Here is a 19,977-nt window from a genome sequence, read left to right on the forward strand (position 1 = left end):
ACACCTGAGTGGGATGTTGTCCCACATGAACCTGACTGATATGAAAGCTTCTAAGTGACATTATTGATGTTTGTTTAAACGATAATCTACCACCAGATATCGCGACGTATGTTTGAGTTCCCAGGAGCTTCAGAGCAATCGTGAGGGAAAATTTTTTGTTTGTAATTCCAAACCATTGCACTTCATGACACTGTACACACGGGCGCTCACGCCACAAAGGCCTCCTCTCATATGGAGTTCCTGTCTGATCCCTGTAACAACAGTATACATTGTTCTCACTGACCCACTGAGAAAAAGTAATTATGACAGAATTGGCAAGACTACCCTTGACATCAAACAAAAGTTTAATAACTGTGTTTATAATCCACTTACTTGAATGAACGCTATAAAAATGTCATTTGTGTACAACTAAAACACTAAAAAAAAAACAGTCCTAACAGGAGTCTGAGGATAAGAGGTCCAATAAAACATAGCATTAAAACATAATTAAGTACTTTGTTACTCCACAATACAAGGAAGTAACACTACATTTCGCTAGGTGGATTTTGGAAGAAGGGCAGGGAAATAGATTTTAATTGGACATTTAATTAAAATCAAATTGTCACGTCCCGAGACGTAAGGGAGTAGAATATGGAAGCAAGCGCAGGTAAAGACGTTTTTATTTAAGGAGGCAGGCAGACAAATCCAAAACGTGAAACAGATGCGTGGTCAAAAAGAGGCAGTGGGTCGGGTGATCGGCAAACAGGCATAAACGGGGCAAAGCAGGAATCAAAGTCGCAGTCACAGAAAACAGGGTCAAAACACAAAAGAAGGAAACATGAACTAGTACTATGAACTGGGAGCGGAAAAACCAGCGTGGACTAAATAATCTAAAGTTTAAATTAACTAATTCTATCGAGGTACATAACATTATCTATCTAACTGTTTTAACTATAATACTCCGCGAGGTGTAATGGGAAGCGAGCGGTATATATCCCGAACATAATCAGCGTTAAGTGCTGGCAGCTGAAAACAATGAAGCCACACCCTCGAACAACGACCAATGACAAAACAGGGAGGAGACAGAACAGAAACAAAACAAACAAACATCCGAAGAGCATGCGCTCGCTGAGCACTTGTGCACATAGCTCGTGCATGCGTGCGGCCTCCGTCTCTCCGAGTGCGCTGCCAGAAGGGGAGATTGTGACACAAATACGATACATTCCCAGCTATTTGGTCATATAATTAAGCTTTATTGGATGTGAGGCTCCCCATGTCCAGTTTTGCTTTCCTAACCACTGCAGGTTCCATGTGGCTTTTTTTAGTGTCTACAGCACTGCAGTAAAACCAGACAAAGAAGTGAAACTCATATGAGTGTGCAAGCTGACCAAGTGATTTTCTCACATTATTCAAGAAGTACAGTCCCCGAATGGAATGGCAAGGCCAATTCAATTGTTTTTGCTGCAGACATTTGGGTTTTAGATCAAAACATGACTATGAGTTTAGATTTATAGCTTTTATTTCCTGGTATTTATTTGTTAAAGGACATTAAGTAACATATTGGGACATGTGACTGACAGGTGGTCCTTGTTACCCAGCTGTGTCCTGTTAGATTGAAGGTTTAAACAATAACTAGCTGGGAACATCTACTCTTAGTTTTAGCCTTCCGTTTCACCTGTGAAGACTGCATTTGTTGTTAAAAAGGATAAGCCAATGTCACGATCAGAGAGCTGCCTATGTGAGAAATGCTGAGGTCTCATGGATAATCCCGGAGACTCCGGAGCCTTCAACCCGCACCACCCATTCCTCCAGCAGCATGTGCCGTACTCGGCTCTTCCCCGGATCTTGCTCTTCCATTTCTGACAACCCCAGAAGCTCAAACTCTCTCAAAGAATCTCATAGAGAATATTCCCAACCATCTCCTGCTTTCCTAAAGCTCACATCCCATTCCAGATTGTCCAAGACCTCACATAGTGATTCTGTAAATCGAACTAATCCTATTTCTACCTCCAAGCCCTGCAGCATTTTAAAGCTGAGAAAAGAGGGGAAATCAATCAGAGGCATTGCACAAATATTGGACATAGCCAATAGAACAATTTGGAATGTCCTGAAAAAGAAAGAAACCACTGGTGTACTGAGCAACAGACACTGAATGGGTTATCCAAGGAAAACAACAAAAGCTGATGACTGGATGATGAAAAGCTGTGAACCACACCCCCCCCCCCCCCCCCCTAAAAAAAACAAAAAAAAACCAACATCACTCTGCTCCAGGGGCGCCGTATCATGGCTGACCCTGCGCTCTGACCCCAACCTCCTGACAGGCTGGGGTATGCAAAGAGAACAATTTCACTGTACTCTACTGTGACCAATAAAGACTCATTATCATTAACAACAATCTCCACAGGGTTGAAGGTCTCACAATCCATCAATCGAAGAAGACTTTGAGAGCAGAAATATAGAGGCCAGACCGCAAGATGAAAACCACTCATCACCAGTAAGAATTGGAAAGCCAGACTGGAATTTGCAAAAGTACAGAGATGAGTAACAAAAGTTCTGGAATAAAGTTTTTTGTTACTGACGAGACCAAGATTAACCTTTACCAAAGTGATGGAAAGGCCAAAGTGGGGAGAAAGAAAGGATTTGCTTATGATCCAAAACATACAAGCTCATCTGTGAAACATGGTGGAGGTAGTGTCATGGCTTGGGCTTGCATGACGGCTTCTGGAACAGGCTCACTAATCTTTTTTGATGATGTAACTTGTGATGGTAGCAGCAGAATGAATTCAGAAGTTTACAGGAATATTTTGTTAATAAGGAGGAACTTGCAGCAAGACAGATCCAAAACACAGTGCCAACGCAACAAAGGACTTTATCGGGTTGAAAAAGTGTAAGGTTTTAGACTGGCCAAGTCAATCACCAGACATTAACTCAACTGAACTGGCCTTGCCACTCCAACATGTTATGTCCAAACTGTACATAACAATTTCAGATTATTTCACTGAGATATTGAGACTCATAAATGCTTGGATCTTGCCTTTTACTGTAGATCAATAGCTGATCTCAGCACATCAAGTCTACATTATAAACTATACAGGGAAAAGGTTGGAAAGCTGTTTAATGAAAGTTGTATCAGTAAATGCAACTATAGATTCATGCAATTATCCAATCAGCCAATAATGTGGCAGCAGAGCAATGTATAAAATCAGTCAGATACAGTAACCGTTGACTATGGCATGGTTGTTATTGCCAGACATGTTGAGGAGAAAAGCATCTCAAAAAACACTTCACACCCGGCCCAGTTTCTGTGACCACCATAGCCACAGATTCCTATTCTTCGTGTTACATATTTTGAGATGGTTTTCTGCTCACCACAGTTGTAAAGAGTGGTTATTTGAATCACCATCCTCCTCTGATCTTCTTCATTAACAAAGCCTTTTCAAATGTTTCTTTGGTTGTTTTTTCCCCCCACAGCATTCTGTTCTAGATTCTAGAGCCTGTTGTGCATTAAAATCCCAGGAGATCAGCAGTTTCTGAAATACTCAAACCAGCCTGTCTGGCCCCAACAATGATGTCATGGCATGGTCAAAGTCACTGAGATCACATTTTAACCCCCCATTCTGATGACTGATGTGAACATTAACTGAACCTCTTGACTTATATCTGTGCATTTTGTAATGTGTAACCCATGTGTAACCATGGGTTACATATTACATGTGTAACCCATGGACAATAATTTTCTATTGTTATACATTAATCAACCAGTTGTTATTTTAATGCTATTGACTGATATTAAAGACAAATGACATAAACATGAACTAAATATCCTTCTCATTCCACATCCTTTGTTTCAACTTCAATGTAGTTTACCATATTTTTAAGGAACGGGGTTTTTTTTTTCCCAGTCTACAGATCCAGACATATTTTAGGGCCAAGCATCGAAGGTGCGTGGGCACCTATTGTATCCGTTAGTTTTCTTATTATTCTGCTTCTTCTTCCCCACAGGGAGACTATGGCAACCCTATAAACCGTAAGTAGGAAAATGATGAAATCTGGCACACTCATAGATATGACCATGATTAGTATCTCGACCAATTATGGGGTCTCTAGGACCAACTCTATAGCGCCATCACTAGTTCAAAATTTCACTTTTCAAATGGTTATAATTGTTGATCACTTTGTCCTAGAGAAAAGTAATTTAGTTCACCAGATTACTCTCCTCATGCTGATCACAATCCATGTCTTAGTTATGATGTTGCAAATGTAACTATGTTGACCAAAAATTGGATCAGAGGCTGTATCTCAGCTATACTTTGATCAATTGTAATGGAACTGGGTATGCTTCATCAGCAGCATGATCTGAGAGTTCATGCCAGATTTGAGAACAGCGCCACCTACAGGTCATGAGATTTGAAAAATGATTATTCTTGCTTAAAACTTTTGAATACTTTGACAGAATATAATGATCTTGGTGTCTACAGATTCAGTGGGTCATGTCGAATGCATGGATACCAATTTTGCCAGGGTCGAACAAATCACCTGTCTTCCATTTTGAAATTTGTCATATATTGTAATACCTTTTAAAATATTTGACATATCAGCACAAAATTTAGTAGAGATCATTCCTAGCATGTCCTCTAGGTACTTGAGACATTTTAACACAGTGCTACCTAGTATTATAGAGATATAAGGTTAGATATATAGAATTGATATAAATATCAATTCTAAAGGTCCTGGGTTCGATTCCCATGTAGTGCAAGTTCTTAAAAATTTGTGTAATGTTTTGTCTTTCGGTTCCTTTCTTTTGTGGCTCAGCATTGCAGTAACCTTTCAACCTTTTGGCATGCAAATAAATGCCTCTGTTATGTTCATTTCCTGTTCAGTCTTATTCTCAGCTGTGCTTCTGAACCTATCTTTTATTCATTCATGTACATTTTATTTGTCCTCTTCGTGTTCTTCAGGCTCCGCATTGCGCTTACTGTGCCTTTGGCTTGGCCCTTTTAAACTTGCTTGCAGCTTTAACTACTATTGTAATGACTTTCCTTTCCTATTATTTCACTGTAGTTACTGAATAATTCATAGTAGTTACTGTATAGTGTGCTTGAAAATCAATAACTGAATAATAAGTTGCGACTTGGGGGATTTCGCTGTAACTGGTGCATCACAAACAGAACTATTCTTAGAAAAGTCTGTATTACAGCAGTGCTTAACAGTATCTTCTGATTTTATCTTAGTTTGAAAATTACTCATGTGGTTGTATTCTTGCTACTCCAGTTATGAAAGAAGCATACATTAGGTGTAAAGTTGTGTCGAGTTACACTGGGGTTCAGAATTTTATTTTTCGTGACTCTCTTTTTCTCAGAATATGAGATGAGCCGAGATATCGCTCCAGTGTCGTTTTACAGCTGTCAGAGATAGGAGATGTGCAGGATATGCTTTGAAATTTTCACAGTATGATAAATCTAATTTCAGGTATCATGTTGTTGTTAACCGACCACTTAAAAACAAACAAGTCAGTGGTGTATATTAAAAAGAAACATTTGTGTTCTTTAGTGCATTTAACAGCTGTTAAATACAATAAAGTTATGAACATGCTAATAGGGTCAGCAAAGGTTACAATGTAGCGTGTTTACAACAGTAATGGATCACACAGCCAAAGGGTTTCAGTACACGGGGAAAGTGGCAGTGGAAGACTTTAAGAGGTTATCGGCTCAGATTAACTGTTCACCTGAATTGGCTGGGGTTTGTCCTTACAACCCCACTAGGCAATAAACCAATGAACCATTTTGATGCTGTAAATAGTCATGAGAATGTCAGACAAGTCCAAATTCAGGAAGTTGACCCCCCCCCCCCCCCCCCCCCCAAAAAAAAAAAAAAAACCAACTAATTACTAATTAATGCTAGACATACTGTGAATACTGTAATAATAGGACAACAACAATTAATTGTCTGTAATAATTGTTTTTTAGTGTTTTCCCCATTGCCATATATGTTTAGTTGCTTGAGTTCTACACACTGTAATGTTCAGTATGAAAGACTTAATGTGATAATCTCTTCCAGATTAAGTGGCTAAATCCACTAGCACTCATGTAAAATTAGGCCAGGACATCACTATGTCTAATTCCTGTTCATCTTGATCTAAGTATGGTGCCAGTCAATATAGGTTTGTGTATACAAATCCAATATGTAAGCAGTATTAAATCCAATAACTTCTACATATATGACTTGTACAATAATTATTTTACCATGTACACTTTCTGAAATGTAATTAGGTGATAGGCTTTGTTATCACTGTTGTATTCTTCTTCAATACAATGTTTTTAGCATAATAGGTGGTTAAATAGGTATTTGTGACTTAGTGGTTAGCATGTTTGCCTCGCACTTCTGGGGTTGGGGGTCCAAATCCTGCCTCCGCTTTGTGTGTGTGGAGTTTGCATGTTCACCCTGTGCTTAGAGGGTTTCCTCCGGTTTCCTCACCAAGTCCAAAAACATGCTGATTGGCATTTCCAAGTAGTTCGTAGTGTGTGAGTGTGTGTGAGATTTTACCTTGCAATGGGTTGGCACCACATCCAGGGTGTCCCTTGCCTTTTGAATTCCCTGGGATAGGTCTGGGGTCCAAGGTCTCCCGCGACCCTGTCTAGGATAAGCAGTATGGAAAATGGATGGATGGTTGTTCTTAAAAAAAATGCACGGTACAACCCACAGAAAAGCATAAATATCCTTCAAGATGTATTCTGAACATGTATTAGTCCATACAGCGCTAACTGAGGCTCTGGGACTCCAAAGGACCACAGTGAGAGCCGTTATCTTCAAATGGAAAAACTCGGAACAGTAGTGAACCTTCCCAGGGTTTCCCAAGGCCGACCTTCCAAAATTCCTCCAAGCGCACAGCAACTACTCATCCATGAAGTCACAAAAGAGACCAGGACAACATCAAAGGACCTACTGGCTTCTCTTGCATCAATAAAGGTCACTGTTCATGACTCCACTAACAGAAAGCTACTGATAGCCAACAACTCCTTACGTGACTTCATGGCAACTACAGGACAACATTAACCGCCTGTGACAGTGATATGTGCCATATGTGAGGGAAAGTCTACGCAGAGTCAACCCACGGAAGGCTGCTGGACCAGCTGGCAGATGTTTTAACTGACATCTTCAACATCTCCTTGAGCAGCGCCATCGTTCCGATGTGCTTCAAGGCTACCACCATTGTCCCTGTGCCAAAGAAGTCTTCAGTGTCCTGCCTCAATGACTCCCGTTGCACTCACATCCATCATCATGAAGTTCTTTGAGAGGCTAGTCATGAGGCACATCAAGACCCTGCTGCCCCCTCACTGGACCCCCTGCAGTTGGCGTATCGTCCTAATCGCTCAACGGATGATGCCACCACCACCACCCTACATCTGGCCCTCACCCACCTGGACAGAAAGGACACCTATGTTTGAATGCTGTTCATAGACTTCAGTTCAGCATTCAACACAATAATTCCTCAGCACCTGATTGGAAAGCTGAACCTACTGGGCCTGAACACCTCCATCTCCATCTGGATCCTGGACTTCCTGACTGGGAGACCTCAGTCTGTCCGGATCGGGAACAGCATCTCCGGCACCACCACACTGAGCATGGGGGCGCCTCAGGGCTGTGTGCTCAGTCCGTTGCTGTTTAATCAGCTGGCTCACGACTGTGCAGCAATGCACGGCTCGAATCACATCATCAAGTTCGCCGATGACACGACTGTGGACGGTCTCATTAGCAAGAACGACGAGTCAGAATAAAGAGAGGAGGTGCAGCAATTAACGGACTGGTGCAGAGACAACAACCTGTCTCTGAATGTGGACAAAACAAAAAATTAGAGCACGGAGCGACCACTCTCCGCTGAACATCAACGGCTCCTCTGTGAAGATCATCAAGCGTAACAAATTCCTTGGTGTTCACCTAACTGAGAACCTCACCTCATCAGATCGCAAGACCCTGCAGCGGATAGTGAAGACAGCTGAGAAGATCATTGGGGTCTCTCTTCCCTCCATCATAGACATTTACACCACACACTGCATCCGCAAAGTCACCAGCATTGTGGATAACCCTACACACCCCTCACACACATTCTTCACCCTCCTGCTGTCTGAAAAAAGGTACCGAAGCATTCGGGCCCTCACGGCCAGACTGTTTGCAGATTCTTCCCGCAAGCCATCAGACTCTAGAAAGACACTGGGGCAAAGATGGCACCCATGGAAACCCACTGTTAACCCAGAAGAACATTAAGGCTCGTAGGAATTTTGCCAAAACACACCGTGATCCCCAAACCTATTGGGAGAATGTTCTGTGGATTGATGAGGCGAACATGGAACTGTTTGGAAGACAGGGTCCTGTTACATCTGGTGTAAACCAAACACAGAATCCCACAAAAAGAACATCATACCTACGGTCAAGCATGGTGGTGGAAGTGTGATGGTGTGGGGATGCTCTGCTGCGTCAGGGCCTGGGTGACTTGCAGTAATTGAGGGAAGCATGAATTCTGCTCTCTACCAGAAAATCCTAAAGGAGAATGTCCGGTCTTCAGTCCGTAAGTTGAAACTCAAGTACAACTGGATTATGCAGCAAGACAATGATCCAAAACATAGGAGTAAATCCTAGTCCTAGAAGTAAGTGAAACTCTGATCTCCAGTTATCTGAAGCGTTTGGTTGCAATTAGTGCTGCTAACGGTGGCACAACCAGATTTTAAGTTTAAGGGACCAATTAGTTTTTCACATGGATGATAGGTGTTGGATCATTTTTTTTTTTTTTTGCTTCAATTAAATAAATAAATAAATACTGTGTTGTGTGTTTCTTAAGCTTGGCTTTTTTTATTTTGTATTTCTTTTGAAAATCTAAAACTATTTATTAATGCACAAAAACAGAGGAAATCAGGATGGGGCAAATACTTTTTCACAGCCTTTTGCAAGTTATGGGCATAGCGATAGAGAGTACTTCATTGATCCCCGTGGGGAAATTTGGTAACCTACTTATGATCAAATGCAACTTGCACGGCCAAAAGCCCTAAAACAAGTAATTGTAATAAAAACAATCAACCAATGTGCACTGAGGACATGAGGTGTACACTCGCGTGCCTGTAATTCACAGTATACTGAGATCACAAATTGGTCATAGTTATTACAGACACATGTTTGGAAAACCTGGCTTATCCGACACGAGTATTACGGAAAGCTGACTCTCTGCAACCTTCCGTTGCCGAGTTATGTGAAACACAGTGATGTGATGTTGACAGATGTGGGAAAATGTAGGCTGTTTTCACATGCAAGATCTGTGCTGTGTTTAAGGCCAGTATCAGTGCAACACAAAATGCTGATTCATTTCCACAAACCTCAGACTATTACATTACAGAAATTACTTTGACTTGGCACTGTTTGCTTAGTAACTGACTCTAATGCATGAACACTGAAAGTTCACCCAACTCTACCACATTTGAACAGATAAACCAAAAGATAAAAGCTTTGGTCTGGGATACTGTGAAACCCCGCTGAGCACAAATTAAAGAAACGCTTACATTCAAATTCAGTGTGACAAAATCAATATAGCGAGTTGTTAAAATGTTGGTTAACTGGTGAGAAACACTTCGGTCTGTTCTGCTGAGCTCAGGAAACCTAGCTCTCATGTGTGACCTGAGCATGACAAGCAAGAGCTCTTAACTTTCTCATGAACGCCCTCTCTTAAACTTGTCCTCTTTTCACACAGCTCTGCTATACCCAGTCACCCAAAACTACATTTGAAGACACTTTAAGAACCGAGTTTTCCACAAGGCAACCTTTCTACGGTAATATGTTGATATTAATTCACACTAATCCACGAGTGAAAAGCTCTGATCCTAAGTGAACGTGGACGTTTCTGGTGTGATTAGAAGTACCCTGAAGCCAGAGCGAACACGGGTCAGCCACACCGTTGAGTCTTCCCATTTCTGTCTTCCCCTCCTCCGTCCGCTTTCTTCAGCCTGTTGATGTAGCACTCAGGTTTGCATATTCTGGCATACAGAGCGTGGTGCAGAAATCTAAAACCTAGGACTTTGAAATCTACAGACGAAGCCTTGAAAAACCTCTGAACACCAGGCCTTGCGTGAGTTTCTTGTCCCCCAACACTGACGGAACAAAGGACATCTAACATTCCGGGATATACATGGACAGTAGAAATAAGCTCAGTGCTTAAACTTTTTGTGCTACTGATGAGAAGCTTGGGCCTAGTGCCTTGAGCAAGATCCTTAACTCTCCACAGCTCTTGGACACTCCTCTCGCTTATTATTAGTATGAAAATTCTTCATATCGCTTTAACGGATTAAATATATAAGCAGTCACACTGATACTAAAACTGCTATACTCACAAATCTTATCTTTAGTGATTAGCTAAGGCTGTGAGGGCCAATGCGTGCGGTTGCATACAGTATATCATACAGCAATATGTCTCAGCTCTCGCTAAGTTAAAACCAAGTTGCTAATCATGTCTAATATCCTGACGAAGAATTCCAATGGATAATTCACTTTCTTGGAGAACAGAGGTTTCTAGTACAACAGTAAAGTGTTTTTTTTCCCTCATCGACACACAAATACTGCTCTTGATCTTTCGCTTTTGTTTTCAAATATAGATTTAATATATAAAGTTGAGGTAATAAGTTATGAGTTGAAAGGTTATAAGTTACATACGCCTTGAATTTTTTTTTTAAATAAGAGAGATCATAAAAATTGCTCTTAGTTTTTTTTTTATTTAGTCCTGCCCTGAATGTTTCACATTCACATAACAGATGTGTAAATATAGTCCACAATACACAATAATAACTGAATTTACACAAATGAACTAGTTCAAGTTTACATTACACTTGATTATTAATACTATGTGTTACCTGGATGATGAACGACTGTGTTTACGTTTTGTGATAATTGTTCATGAGTCCCTTGTCTGTCCTGAGCAGTTAAACCGCCCCACTGTTCTTCAGAAAAATCCTCCAGGTCCTGCACATTATTTACTTTTCCAGCATCTTCTACATGTTTGACTCTTTTCCAACGGCGACTATATGATTTTGAGATCCATCTTTTCACACTGAGGACGACTGAGGGATTCGTACACGGCTATTACAAAAGGTACAAACGTTCACGGATGATCAAGAAGGCACCACGATACATTAAGAGGCAGGGGGTGTAAACTTTTAAACAGGATGATCGGTGTAAATTGTTATTATTTCATCTTATGGGAAACATGTCTTATGTAGCTTCTGAAGAGCAGTACTAAATGAAAGAAAAAAAAGAATAATAATAGCAACTTACACCGATCATCCAACTTACGACCTCAACTGTATCCAGCAGTAGCTCTGGATACAAGGTAAATCACAGGTTTATATTAATACACTCGTTCTAATATGTTTCTATAGACATATCATATACGAAACTACATGAACAGATTTTAAAACATGACAATATTGATATGAATGTGTATGTGTGAAGAGATATTTATTGAGCAATGTTGGAAGGAGTCTCCTGTGTCAGTGCTTTGTAACTGTCATAATTAAAGCTGTAACGTTTTCTGACATAAGAAAGGTTTCAGGTTGGAGGGCTTAGTGGTTTCTCAGAAACATGACTAACTGCATTTTTTTTTTTTTATTAAAAAGTCAGGCTGGTAACAGAATGATTGCTCACAGATGTTATGACATAAGCAAAAACAAGAACTAACTTGAAAATATCAACTTCGTGTAGTGTCGCCTCACATCACTACTTTGACCCGCTGTGTTTTATCCCTGTGTGTTTTAGACATGTACACTTGATGCTCTTGTCACAATTGTCCCGACATTTGGACACTTTTTAAATTAGCGTGTTATGCTGTAATCAAGCCTACAGTATAATTATGTATTGTATATGTTATCAATAAAGACTCATTATCATTAAACTTGAAGTGAAATCAAATTATTTTAGATGTTTGTTTTTTTTATGTATAATAATAATTTTTACATTATTCTGATCGAGAAGATCAAGGATACTCCACAATATTCGGAGGAGCTTGCAATTTTTCAAAACTGCTGCAGATTCTCCGCAGATTTCAGTCGAGACGCAGCACGTGACATCATCACAACGCGCCAATGCGCATTCAGCCAAAGCCAGCTTCGATTCATGTGTGTTGAACATGAGTGCGGCTAAAAGGTCTCATTTACCAACAAACATCACAAGTCCCGTAGTTTTACGCAAAAAAAAAAGCACAAAAAAACTCTGCAAGTTGCATCGCAAATTTTGAAGAAGAGAAAAAACGGAGCAAAATCGAGCATTTTCGGCTGCAACGATCACAAAAAAACTAGTGTAAGATTCTCATATATCATATTAAGAAAATGCAATGCAATATATATTGTTTGTTTGTACCACCAATAGTGGAGCGGATTTTTCATCTTCATGGAGAAGTTAAAACATCGTATTTTATCGGACACTGTTACAAATGTCTGTTCATAACATCCTGACATGTTACGAAAAAAATGTCAACTGTAAAAATGTAAAACGGATTTTGAGATAAACCAGATTTCCAACGTGGACACAACTACATGGGCATTACCTTGTTTAAATGAAAAGTTAAGAATGTTAAAGTTTAATATATTAGTAGTCAGGATTTAAAATGCCCATGCTCAAAGAGAATAGCATTTTTCATCCATCCATTTTCCATACTGCTTATCCTACAAAGGGTCGTGGCGGAGCTTCTCACAGGGAAATCAGGGGACACCCAGGACGGGGTGCCGACCCATTACAGGGCACAATCGCGCACACACATTCACACACCCTCTACGGACAATTTGGAAATGCCAGTCAGCCTACAACATATGTCTTTGGACTGGTGGAGAAAACCTGAGTACTAGCGGTAACCCCCAAAGCACGGGGAGAACATGCAAACTCTGAGCACACAGGGTGGAGGTTGGTTTCAAACCCCTAACCCTGGAGGTGCGAGGCAAATGTGATAACCACTAAGCCACCATGATGTTACTCCTATCTTTCTAGGTGTAAAGCTATACACTTTTTAAAGCAGAAATACTTTAGTGTAGGGTTGCAGCAATGCAACACAATAGTAAGGAAATCTAAGATCAGTTAGATATATTGTAAAGATCATGCTCTACACTCTCTGTCTCTAGGGTTGTACCCTTCACCTTTTGTACCTGTAGTAGGCCTATGTATCTTTTACCTGGAAAGTTGCATGCAGTGTACCTTTAAAACTATTTATGGTTCATTTATGTACCTTAGATATCCATGTTTTCAGGTAAAAGATAAATATTAAAAGGTACATAAGCTGTACTACTGAGAGAACCATCCCGGAGACAAGGAAAGCGACAGATCCATACATCATGAATCCATTTCATCCATAATTCCTGACTCCTTCACCACACTAATGTTTTTACATTCCTACTAAGAAAACAACAACAAGAGAAACAATCTCAAAAATTTGAATGGTTTCCACTACAAATACCATTACAAACCATCAGCTAACCATTAAAACCAATACCATTATTGGTCCTTGTATCTAGGGCTGGGTGATATGACAAAAAAAAAATCATACCACAATACTTAAGCACATTTCTACGATATATGATGCGTTGTGTCACTATGTATGATTTAAACAGCAAAATAGTAGTAAAATAAACAAAAAAAAAAACTTAAACTGTCTTTAATGCCTACAAAGACAAAGAAGATTATAAAAAATAATTATTATTATGTAAAATCAAAGCGTCCATTCAGTACCATTTAATTTGTAAGGATTAAAAATGTTTAAAAAAAAACAAAAAAAAAAACATCACTATACCAGCGATATCTCAGAAAAGTGTATCATGTGATCATTTACCACAATATCAATATTATATCAATATATCACTCAGCCCTACAGTACCCAATAGACATAATCCTCCACCAATCGACAACAAATTAACAGTAGAGACCGCTACAGTTTCAATTCCAACCAGTACCAATTCCCATTATAACCATTAAAACCATTACAAATTCCATGAAGGGTTCTGTTGCAGTTGGTGCTCACTACCAAACCTGTATAACTCTAAGAGGCTATTTGAGAACTTAATAAAATAGATCCCCAGAACAATGAATTTAGCTCGGAAAACCTTATGAACAAATGCAGTTTGTTTGAAGAGAGCTTCATTTAGGTTGAAAGTAACAACAAAACAAGCAGGCAGCCATGTCACCTCCTGCTAGACCAAGTTAAAGTGCTTGCACTGATGCTACTAGTGTGTCCTTAACCCCAAACAGGAGGAATAACCTACATTTCAGACATGGTGTAACTTTGTTTTTGTGTTGTAGCAACAACATCTTGGTGAACATCCTTCAGCGTGCAAAGCTCCAGAGGGTTTTGTTTTTGTTTTGTTTTTGTTTTGTTTGTTTTTTTGCTTAAGGCATTTGTAAAGCTCGACTCGGCTTTTATAGCCTACAGTAAGAGAAAATGCGATTTATGAGGAAAGTCTAGTCGTTTTGTAAAGTCTAATGTAAGCACCATGTTGAGCACTAAGTCTACCTGGATATTAGACGTATCGATACTCACCCAAAAGGGAAGTTGAGATCCGCACAAAGCCTTCATCTGGGCGCTGCGCCTCAACTCCACTCTTCCTCGGGCAGAAAGGACGCGGCTCCGTGTCTGCTCAGCTGCTTCTGGTCAAACATATAGCTCACACACACTCACACACACTCACACACTCTCACACACGAGTGACTAGAAGCGTGTAATCCGGCTGAGAGATGGATAACGCAAGGGAAAGTCTGGGTCCCTGCTAATACGGAGCAGGAGAAGTCATCCGGAGGTTGTCATGACACGCAAGGCCCCGCCCACAGCCACACACAGCCACACACACACACCCACACACCCACACACTTGCTTTTCATAGTCGTAACATAATTATTAAAGAATCTAATAAATGCTGTGTTACACCTAAACTCCTTAACCTATTAAACCTATTGGCTCCATTTTTTTTTTGCTTTGTTTTGTTTTTGTTTGTCTGTCTATTTGTTTGTTTGTTGTTTTTTGTTTGTTTGGTTTTTTTTTTTATAAAATTTTGTACAAACCGCATTTCCATAAAAGTTGGGATCTTTTCTAAAACGCAACAAGAACAAAAATCTGTGATTCGCTCATTTTCTTGAACCTTTAGGCTACTTAACGGAAAAACGTACAAATAAAAGATTCGTATTAATACAAACAAATTTAGAACTGAAGGTCTGGAACATACTCAGAAAAGTTGGGACAGAGGCATGTTTAGCACTGTGCTACACCACGCTTCCTTTTAAGTAGACTTTTTAATCGTTTGGGAACTGAGGATACTGATTATTGCAGTTTTCCAAGTGGAATTCTTGCCCATTCTCGCTTGAGACGAGACTTCGGCTGCTCAACAGTCCTTGGTCGCTATTGTCTGGTTCTCCTGTTCATGATGCGCCATACAATTTCAATAGGAGACAGATCTGGACTGTTGGAAGGCCAGTCAAGCACACACACTCTGTGTTTACGAAGCCACGCTGTCGAAGCACGTGTAGAATGAGGCTTGGCATTGTCCTGCTGAAATAACCATGGACTTCCTGCGTTGCCTGCATGGCCTCTGAAATCCCAATATACGACTCCGCATCAATGGTACCTTCACACATATGCAAGTCACCCATGCCGTGGGCACTGATGCACCCGCATACCATCACAGATGCTGGCTTTTGCACCTTTCACTGATAACAGTGTGGTTTTTCCTGAAAACAAGTTGAAACGTGGACTCATCTGACCACAGCACACGTTTCCACTGCCTTTCAGTCCATCTGAGTTGAGCTCGGGCCCAGAGGCCCAGAGAAGATTCAGGTTGCATTTCTAGATGCAGCGACAGACTGTGTTAAGTGACTACAGTTTTCCGAAGTACTCCCGAGCATGACGATTTCTCAGGTAATGCCGCCAGGTAATTTGACCGAACAATGACATGTTTGATGACGCGACCAAATAGCCTAGCAACCAGAGTGAGACACGCGAATGTCACGACCTCGATGAGGGGGCTACATGAACTAATCTATAGTTTAAACTAACCTAATCTATCAAGGAACATAACATTAACAACGTATCTAACTATACTATATCCACTATAATACTCCGCGAGGTGTACAGGGACGCGAGCGGTGTATATCCCCAATATAATCAGCCGTATAGAACCCAATAGAACCATTTTCTGCGCTCTTGTCAATGCACTTTTTAATGCACGTTTTTGTTGTAAGCTACAGAATGTTCCATTCTTTCAGCAGTCAGTTATCGGCCTAACATCGGCTATTCAAGGGGGGCTCAAAGATGACCACATCCAAATATTTTTATTTTACTCATTTATTTATTTAAAGTCATATTGTGCCTTGTTGGTAGCCTATGCCTGCTGGAATGGGGAAAAAAATGTTCAGTGTTAAATAAATATTTTGAAATTGTAGTTTTTGAATTTGATTTTTTCTTTGAAAAGCAAGACAAAATAGTAAAAAGCACGTTTTGACTATTTAATTTATGCAATGGTGAAAAAATGGCAAAATAAATGGAAAAAACACAAAAAACGTTCGGTTTCAGCCTCCGGATTTCGGCCAAGTTTTTCATTATATTCGGTTTCGGCTTCGGCCGAGAATTTGCATCCCTAGTCATGACCCATCCTTGCATGCAAAGACTGAGCTTTTGGTGGATGCTCCTTTTATGCCCAATCCTGATACCCTCCCCTGTTACAAATTAACCTGATTATTGTGGAATCCTCCAAAATGGTGTTATTTGAATATTCTATAAACTTTTCAGTCTTATTTTGTCTGTCCCAACTTTTTTTTTTGAGGGTGTTGCAGGCATTAAATTCTAAAATTGTTGATATTGACAAACTACAATTAAGTTGGCAGTGAAAACATTACATATCTTTTATTTGTCCTTTTGTCAGTTAATTAAAGTTTCAAAAGACTTGACAAATCACAGATTTTTGTTTTTATTGCATTTTAGAAAATATCCCAACTTTTCTGGAAATGGGGTTTGTATAAGAACGAAGTCTACTTCATAGGGACCAGCTGAATGTCCCTGCAGTGTCAAAACTGTCAGACATTCCTATACTTGTGAGGACATTTGGTCCCCACCAAGATATAACAACATATACCCCCCCCCCCCCACACACACACACACACACACACACACATACACTCAGTCATAAGCACTCACATGCATAAACCTCCCTCCCTTCCTGAACACGTAAACACACATACACTTTTACAAGCAATCCTTCTTTCTCAATAAACTCACACATTCCTCATACATTCACCTGAGGCATGGGCAAAAATGGCAAAAATAACATATCATATATCACGATATCATGATTGAATAGTTCCATCTCATATAACATTAGCTGAACAATATAGTATATATATTTAGAAGTTTTCTGTCCTGGTTCTCTGGAGCCAAGGCTCTTTTCATTTACATTTATATTTTTGGCAGACGCCCTTAACCTCATGACTTACAGAAGTACCACCAAAGTGTTGCGGAACAGGCGTTAGAAACGCCTATTGACAGCCTTTCTGTCATATGCACGGGGGGCCTTTAAAACTGAATGGAACCATTTGGACACATCAGCGTGTACATTCTTCCCAAATTCACAGAATGGGACCCTGAATCACGGGTTTATATTACTGCATTTGTTCTAATATGTTATATTTTCTATAGTAACATCATACACAAGGACTTACACTGTATGGTTAACACTCCAGATAAACAAACGAATAAAAAAAAAAACTTGTGCAATTGTTGATAAGATCAAATTTTCTGTGAGGAGACATTTACATATTTAGCATTTCTGGGAGGAGTCTCTAGAGGCAGCACTTTGTAACAGTCAGATATAAAGCTGTTCCTTTCTGTTTTCCAATACAGGAAAGTCTTTAGGACAGATGGCTTTGGGGTTTATCAGTATCATGACAAGCTGCATTTTTGTTTTGTCTAATCCACTTCATGAAAGAGAAAATAAAGAGAGGCTGGCGAGGGAATGACAGTTTGTACATGTTAGCTGTTATAAAGTAAGTTACAACAGGAATTAACTTGTTTAATGGGACATCTATACCATTCAATATATATAAATGAATAAAAAAAAAAGTATGACATGTTCTTTCTTTAATAAATGAAAAGAAAACTGTACTCACTGGCACTTTTTTGTGCTGTAAGCGAAATAAAACACTTCAAGCTGGTAAAGCATCACCCCACACATCACATTATTTACTTCCTTACTTATGATTTGTATCCATCTCCCAGCCTTAACACACCTACACATCTCTTACCTCCTGCCATAAACACGCGTTCACTTCCTCCGTTAACACACACAGAAGAACTTACCTCCCTCCAAGAGAACACACATGCACTAACACAACTCTTCTCCTCAGTAATCCATACATGAACTTCTTCCTTCTATAAACATATGCACATACTCAAATACCCTGCCTAACGCTATTAAAACCCAAACCTGCACGCACACACACACACACACACACATGCGGTCTCAATATAAAAACACACACACACACTACCAGTCAAAACTTCTTAATGTTCCGAAGTAGGCCGAGCATTTTGATTCAGAAAAGAATTTCTACATTACCATTAACTTCAGTTTTGACATTTGTCTTACAAACAAATTTCAACTATGGGCTTTCCAAAATGAAAGAAATTGAAAAAAAAAAAAAATAGTGTGTCCAAAGTTTTGCCTGGTAGAGTACACACACACACACACACACACACACACACACACACACACACACACACACACCTGAATTACTTTATGTTATTGAAGATGCTTCCCATGAATCCCATAATATCAAAGTTATTGCAGACACGAACCCCTAACCCTATTTTACGATTATAATCTAACCATTAGGCCAATCCGTTAAATCATGTCAGTTTATTTTAGTTTATCATTAAAAATTACAGTTGGTAAGTCAATAGACATTAAATATTTATCCCCCAAAAGACTCATCTTATTGTTCAATTATTCATACTAATACTAAATAAAGCATATTATTCAGTTATTACAACGAACTATTCCGTAACTAGATTGAAACTTATAGAATAGAATAGAATACAAACACAAGAGTAAGGAATTTATGTCTGAATCCATCAACGGGTTCCCGAGCGTTAGATTACAAACCTTAAATTCGAATAACTGCTCAGTTACGCTTTTAACTCTAATTATGAAACAATAACCATAATAACTAAACATGTTTTTGTACTGCCATGTAAAAACACGATCAGTGGTCCAGACTTACGTTTCTCATTCTCACCACTACAAACCATTCCTATTAGTTGTACAGTAGTTACTGAATAATTCATCATAATGCATGCATATGAATGACTGAATGATACACTTGTAGTGTTCGGGTTTTTCAAAAGAACAATCGATACGTTTTAGCTGGAACTGGGAGCACAGTCATGATAACTGTGAATGAAACTGACTGCAACAGTGAGTGAAAATGAAACAGTGACTCTGTTTCGAAACAGCAAGACCGCCCTCTCCTGGACCAGCTGAGCGTGGAAGACAAGGTTTGAGCGTGTAGAAGAAAATCCTATCACATGAATTACAGCTTGCCTATGTTCCAAAATAAATCAATGTTCTTACACTCTTTAAAGGTGAACACACACTTCTCTTAGCTTTTCAGTCTAAATGCTTGTTCATTTCTGTGTCTGATGGAGTAGTACTTGTTAATTCTTCAGTAAGCACTCTATGCTGGTCAGGGTCAAGGTGGATTCGGAAGTCATGGTTTGACAGTTAAGGCTCTGGGTTACTGATTGGAAGGTCGGGGGTTCAAGCCCCAGCACTGCAAAGCTCTGGGTTACTGATCAGAAGGTCGGGGGTTCAATCCCTACGACTACCACTGTTGGGCCCTTGAGCAAGGCCCTTAACCCTCTCTGCACCAGGGGTGCCGTATCATGGCTGACCCTGCGCTCTGACCCCTAACATGCTGGGATATGTGAAGAAAAAGTATTTCACT

General features: G+C 39.8%; 1 protein-coding gene across 5 annotated transcripts in view; it reads right to left on the reverse strand.

Annotated features, from left to right (window-relative positions):
* The window catches only part of abcc3 (ATP-binding cassette, sub-family C (CFTR/MRP), member 3), a 58,755-nt gene extending 43,954 nt beyond the window's left edge, over positions 1 to 14,801 (reverse strand). For 2 of the 5 annotated variants that reach the window (XM_053684897.1, XM_053684896.1), the window contains exon 1: positions 14,531 to 14,800. In XM_053684897.1, the coding sequence (XP_053540872.1) occupies positions 14,531 to 14,566 (36 nt within the window). In that variant the 5' untranslated portion in view covers positions 14,567 to 14,800. Of the gene's footprint in view, positions 1 to 14,530 lie in introns of all 5 variants that reach the window. The other 3 variants (XM_017483772.3, XM_017483773.3, XM_053684899.1) reach the window with 3 other exon arrangements.
* Positions 14,802 to 19,977: the final 5,176 nt, after the last annotated feature.

The sequence above is a fragment of the Ictalurus punctatus genome, chromosome 13 (genome assembly GCF_001660625.3).
Source record: "Ictalurus punctatus breed USDA103 chromosome 13, Coco_2.0, whole genome shotgun sequence".
Taxonomy (NCBI): Eukaryota; Metazoa; Chordata; class Actinopteri; order Siluriformes; family Ictaluridae; genus Ictalurus; species Ictalurus punctatus.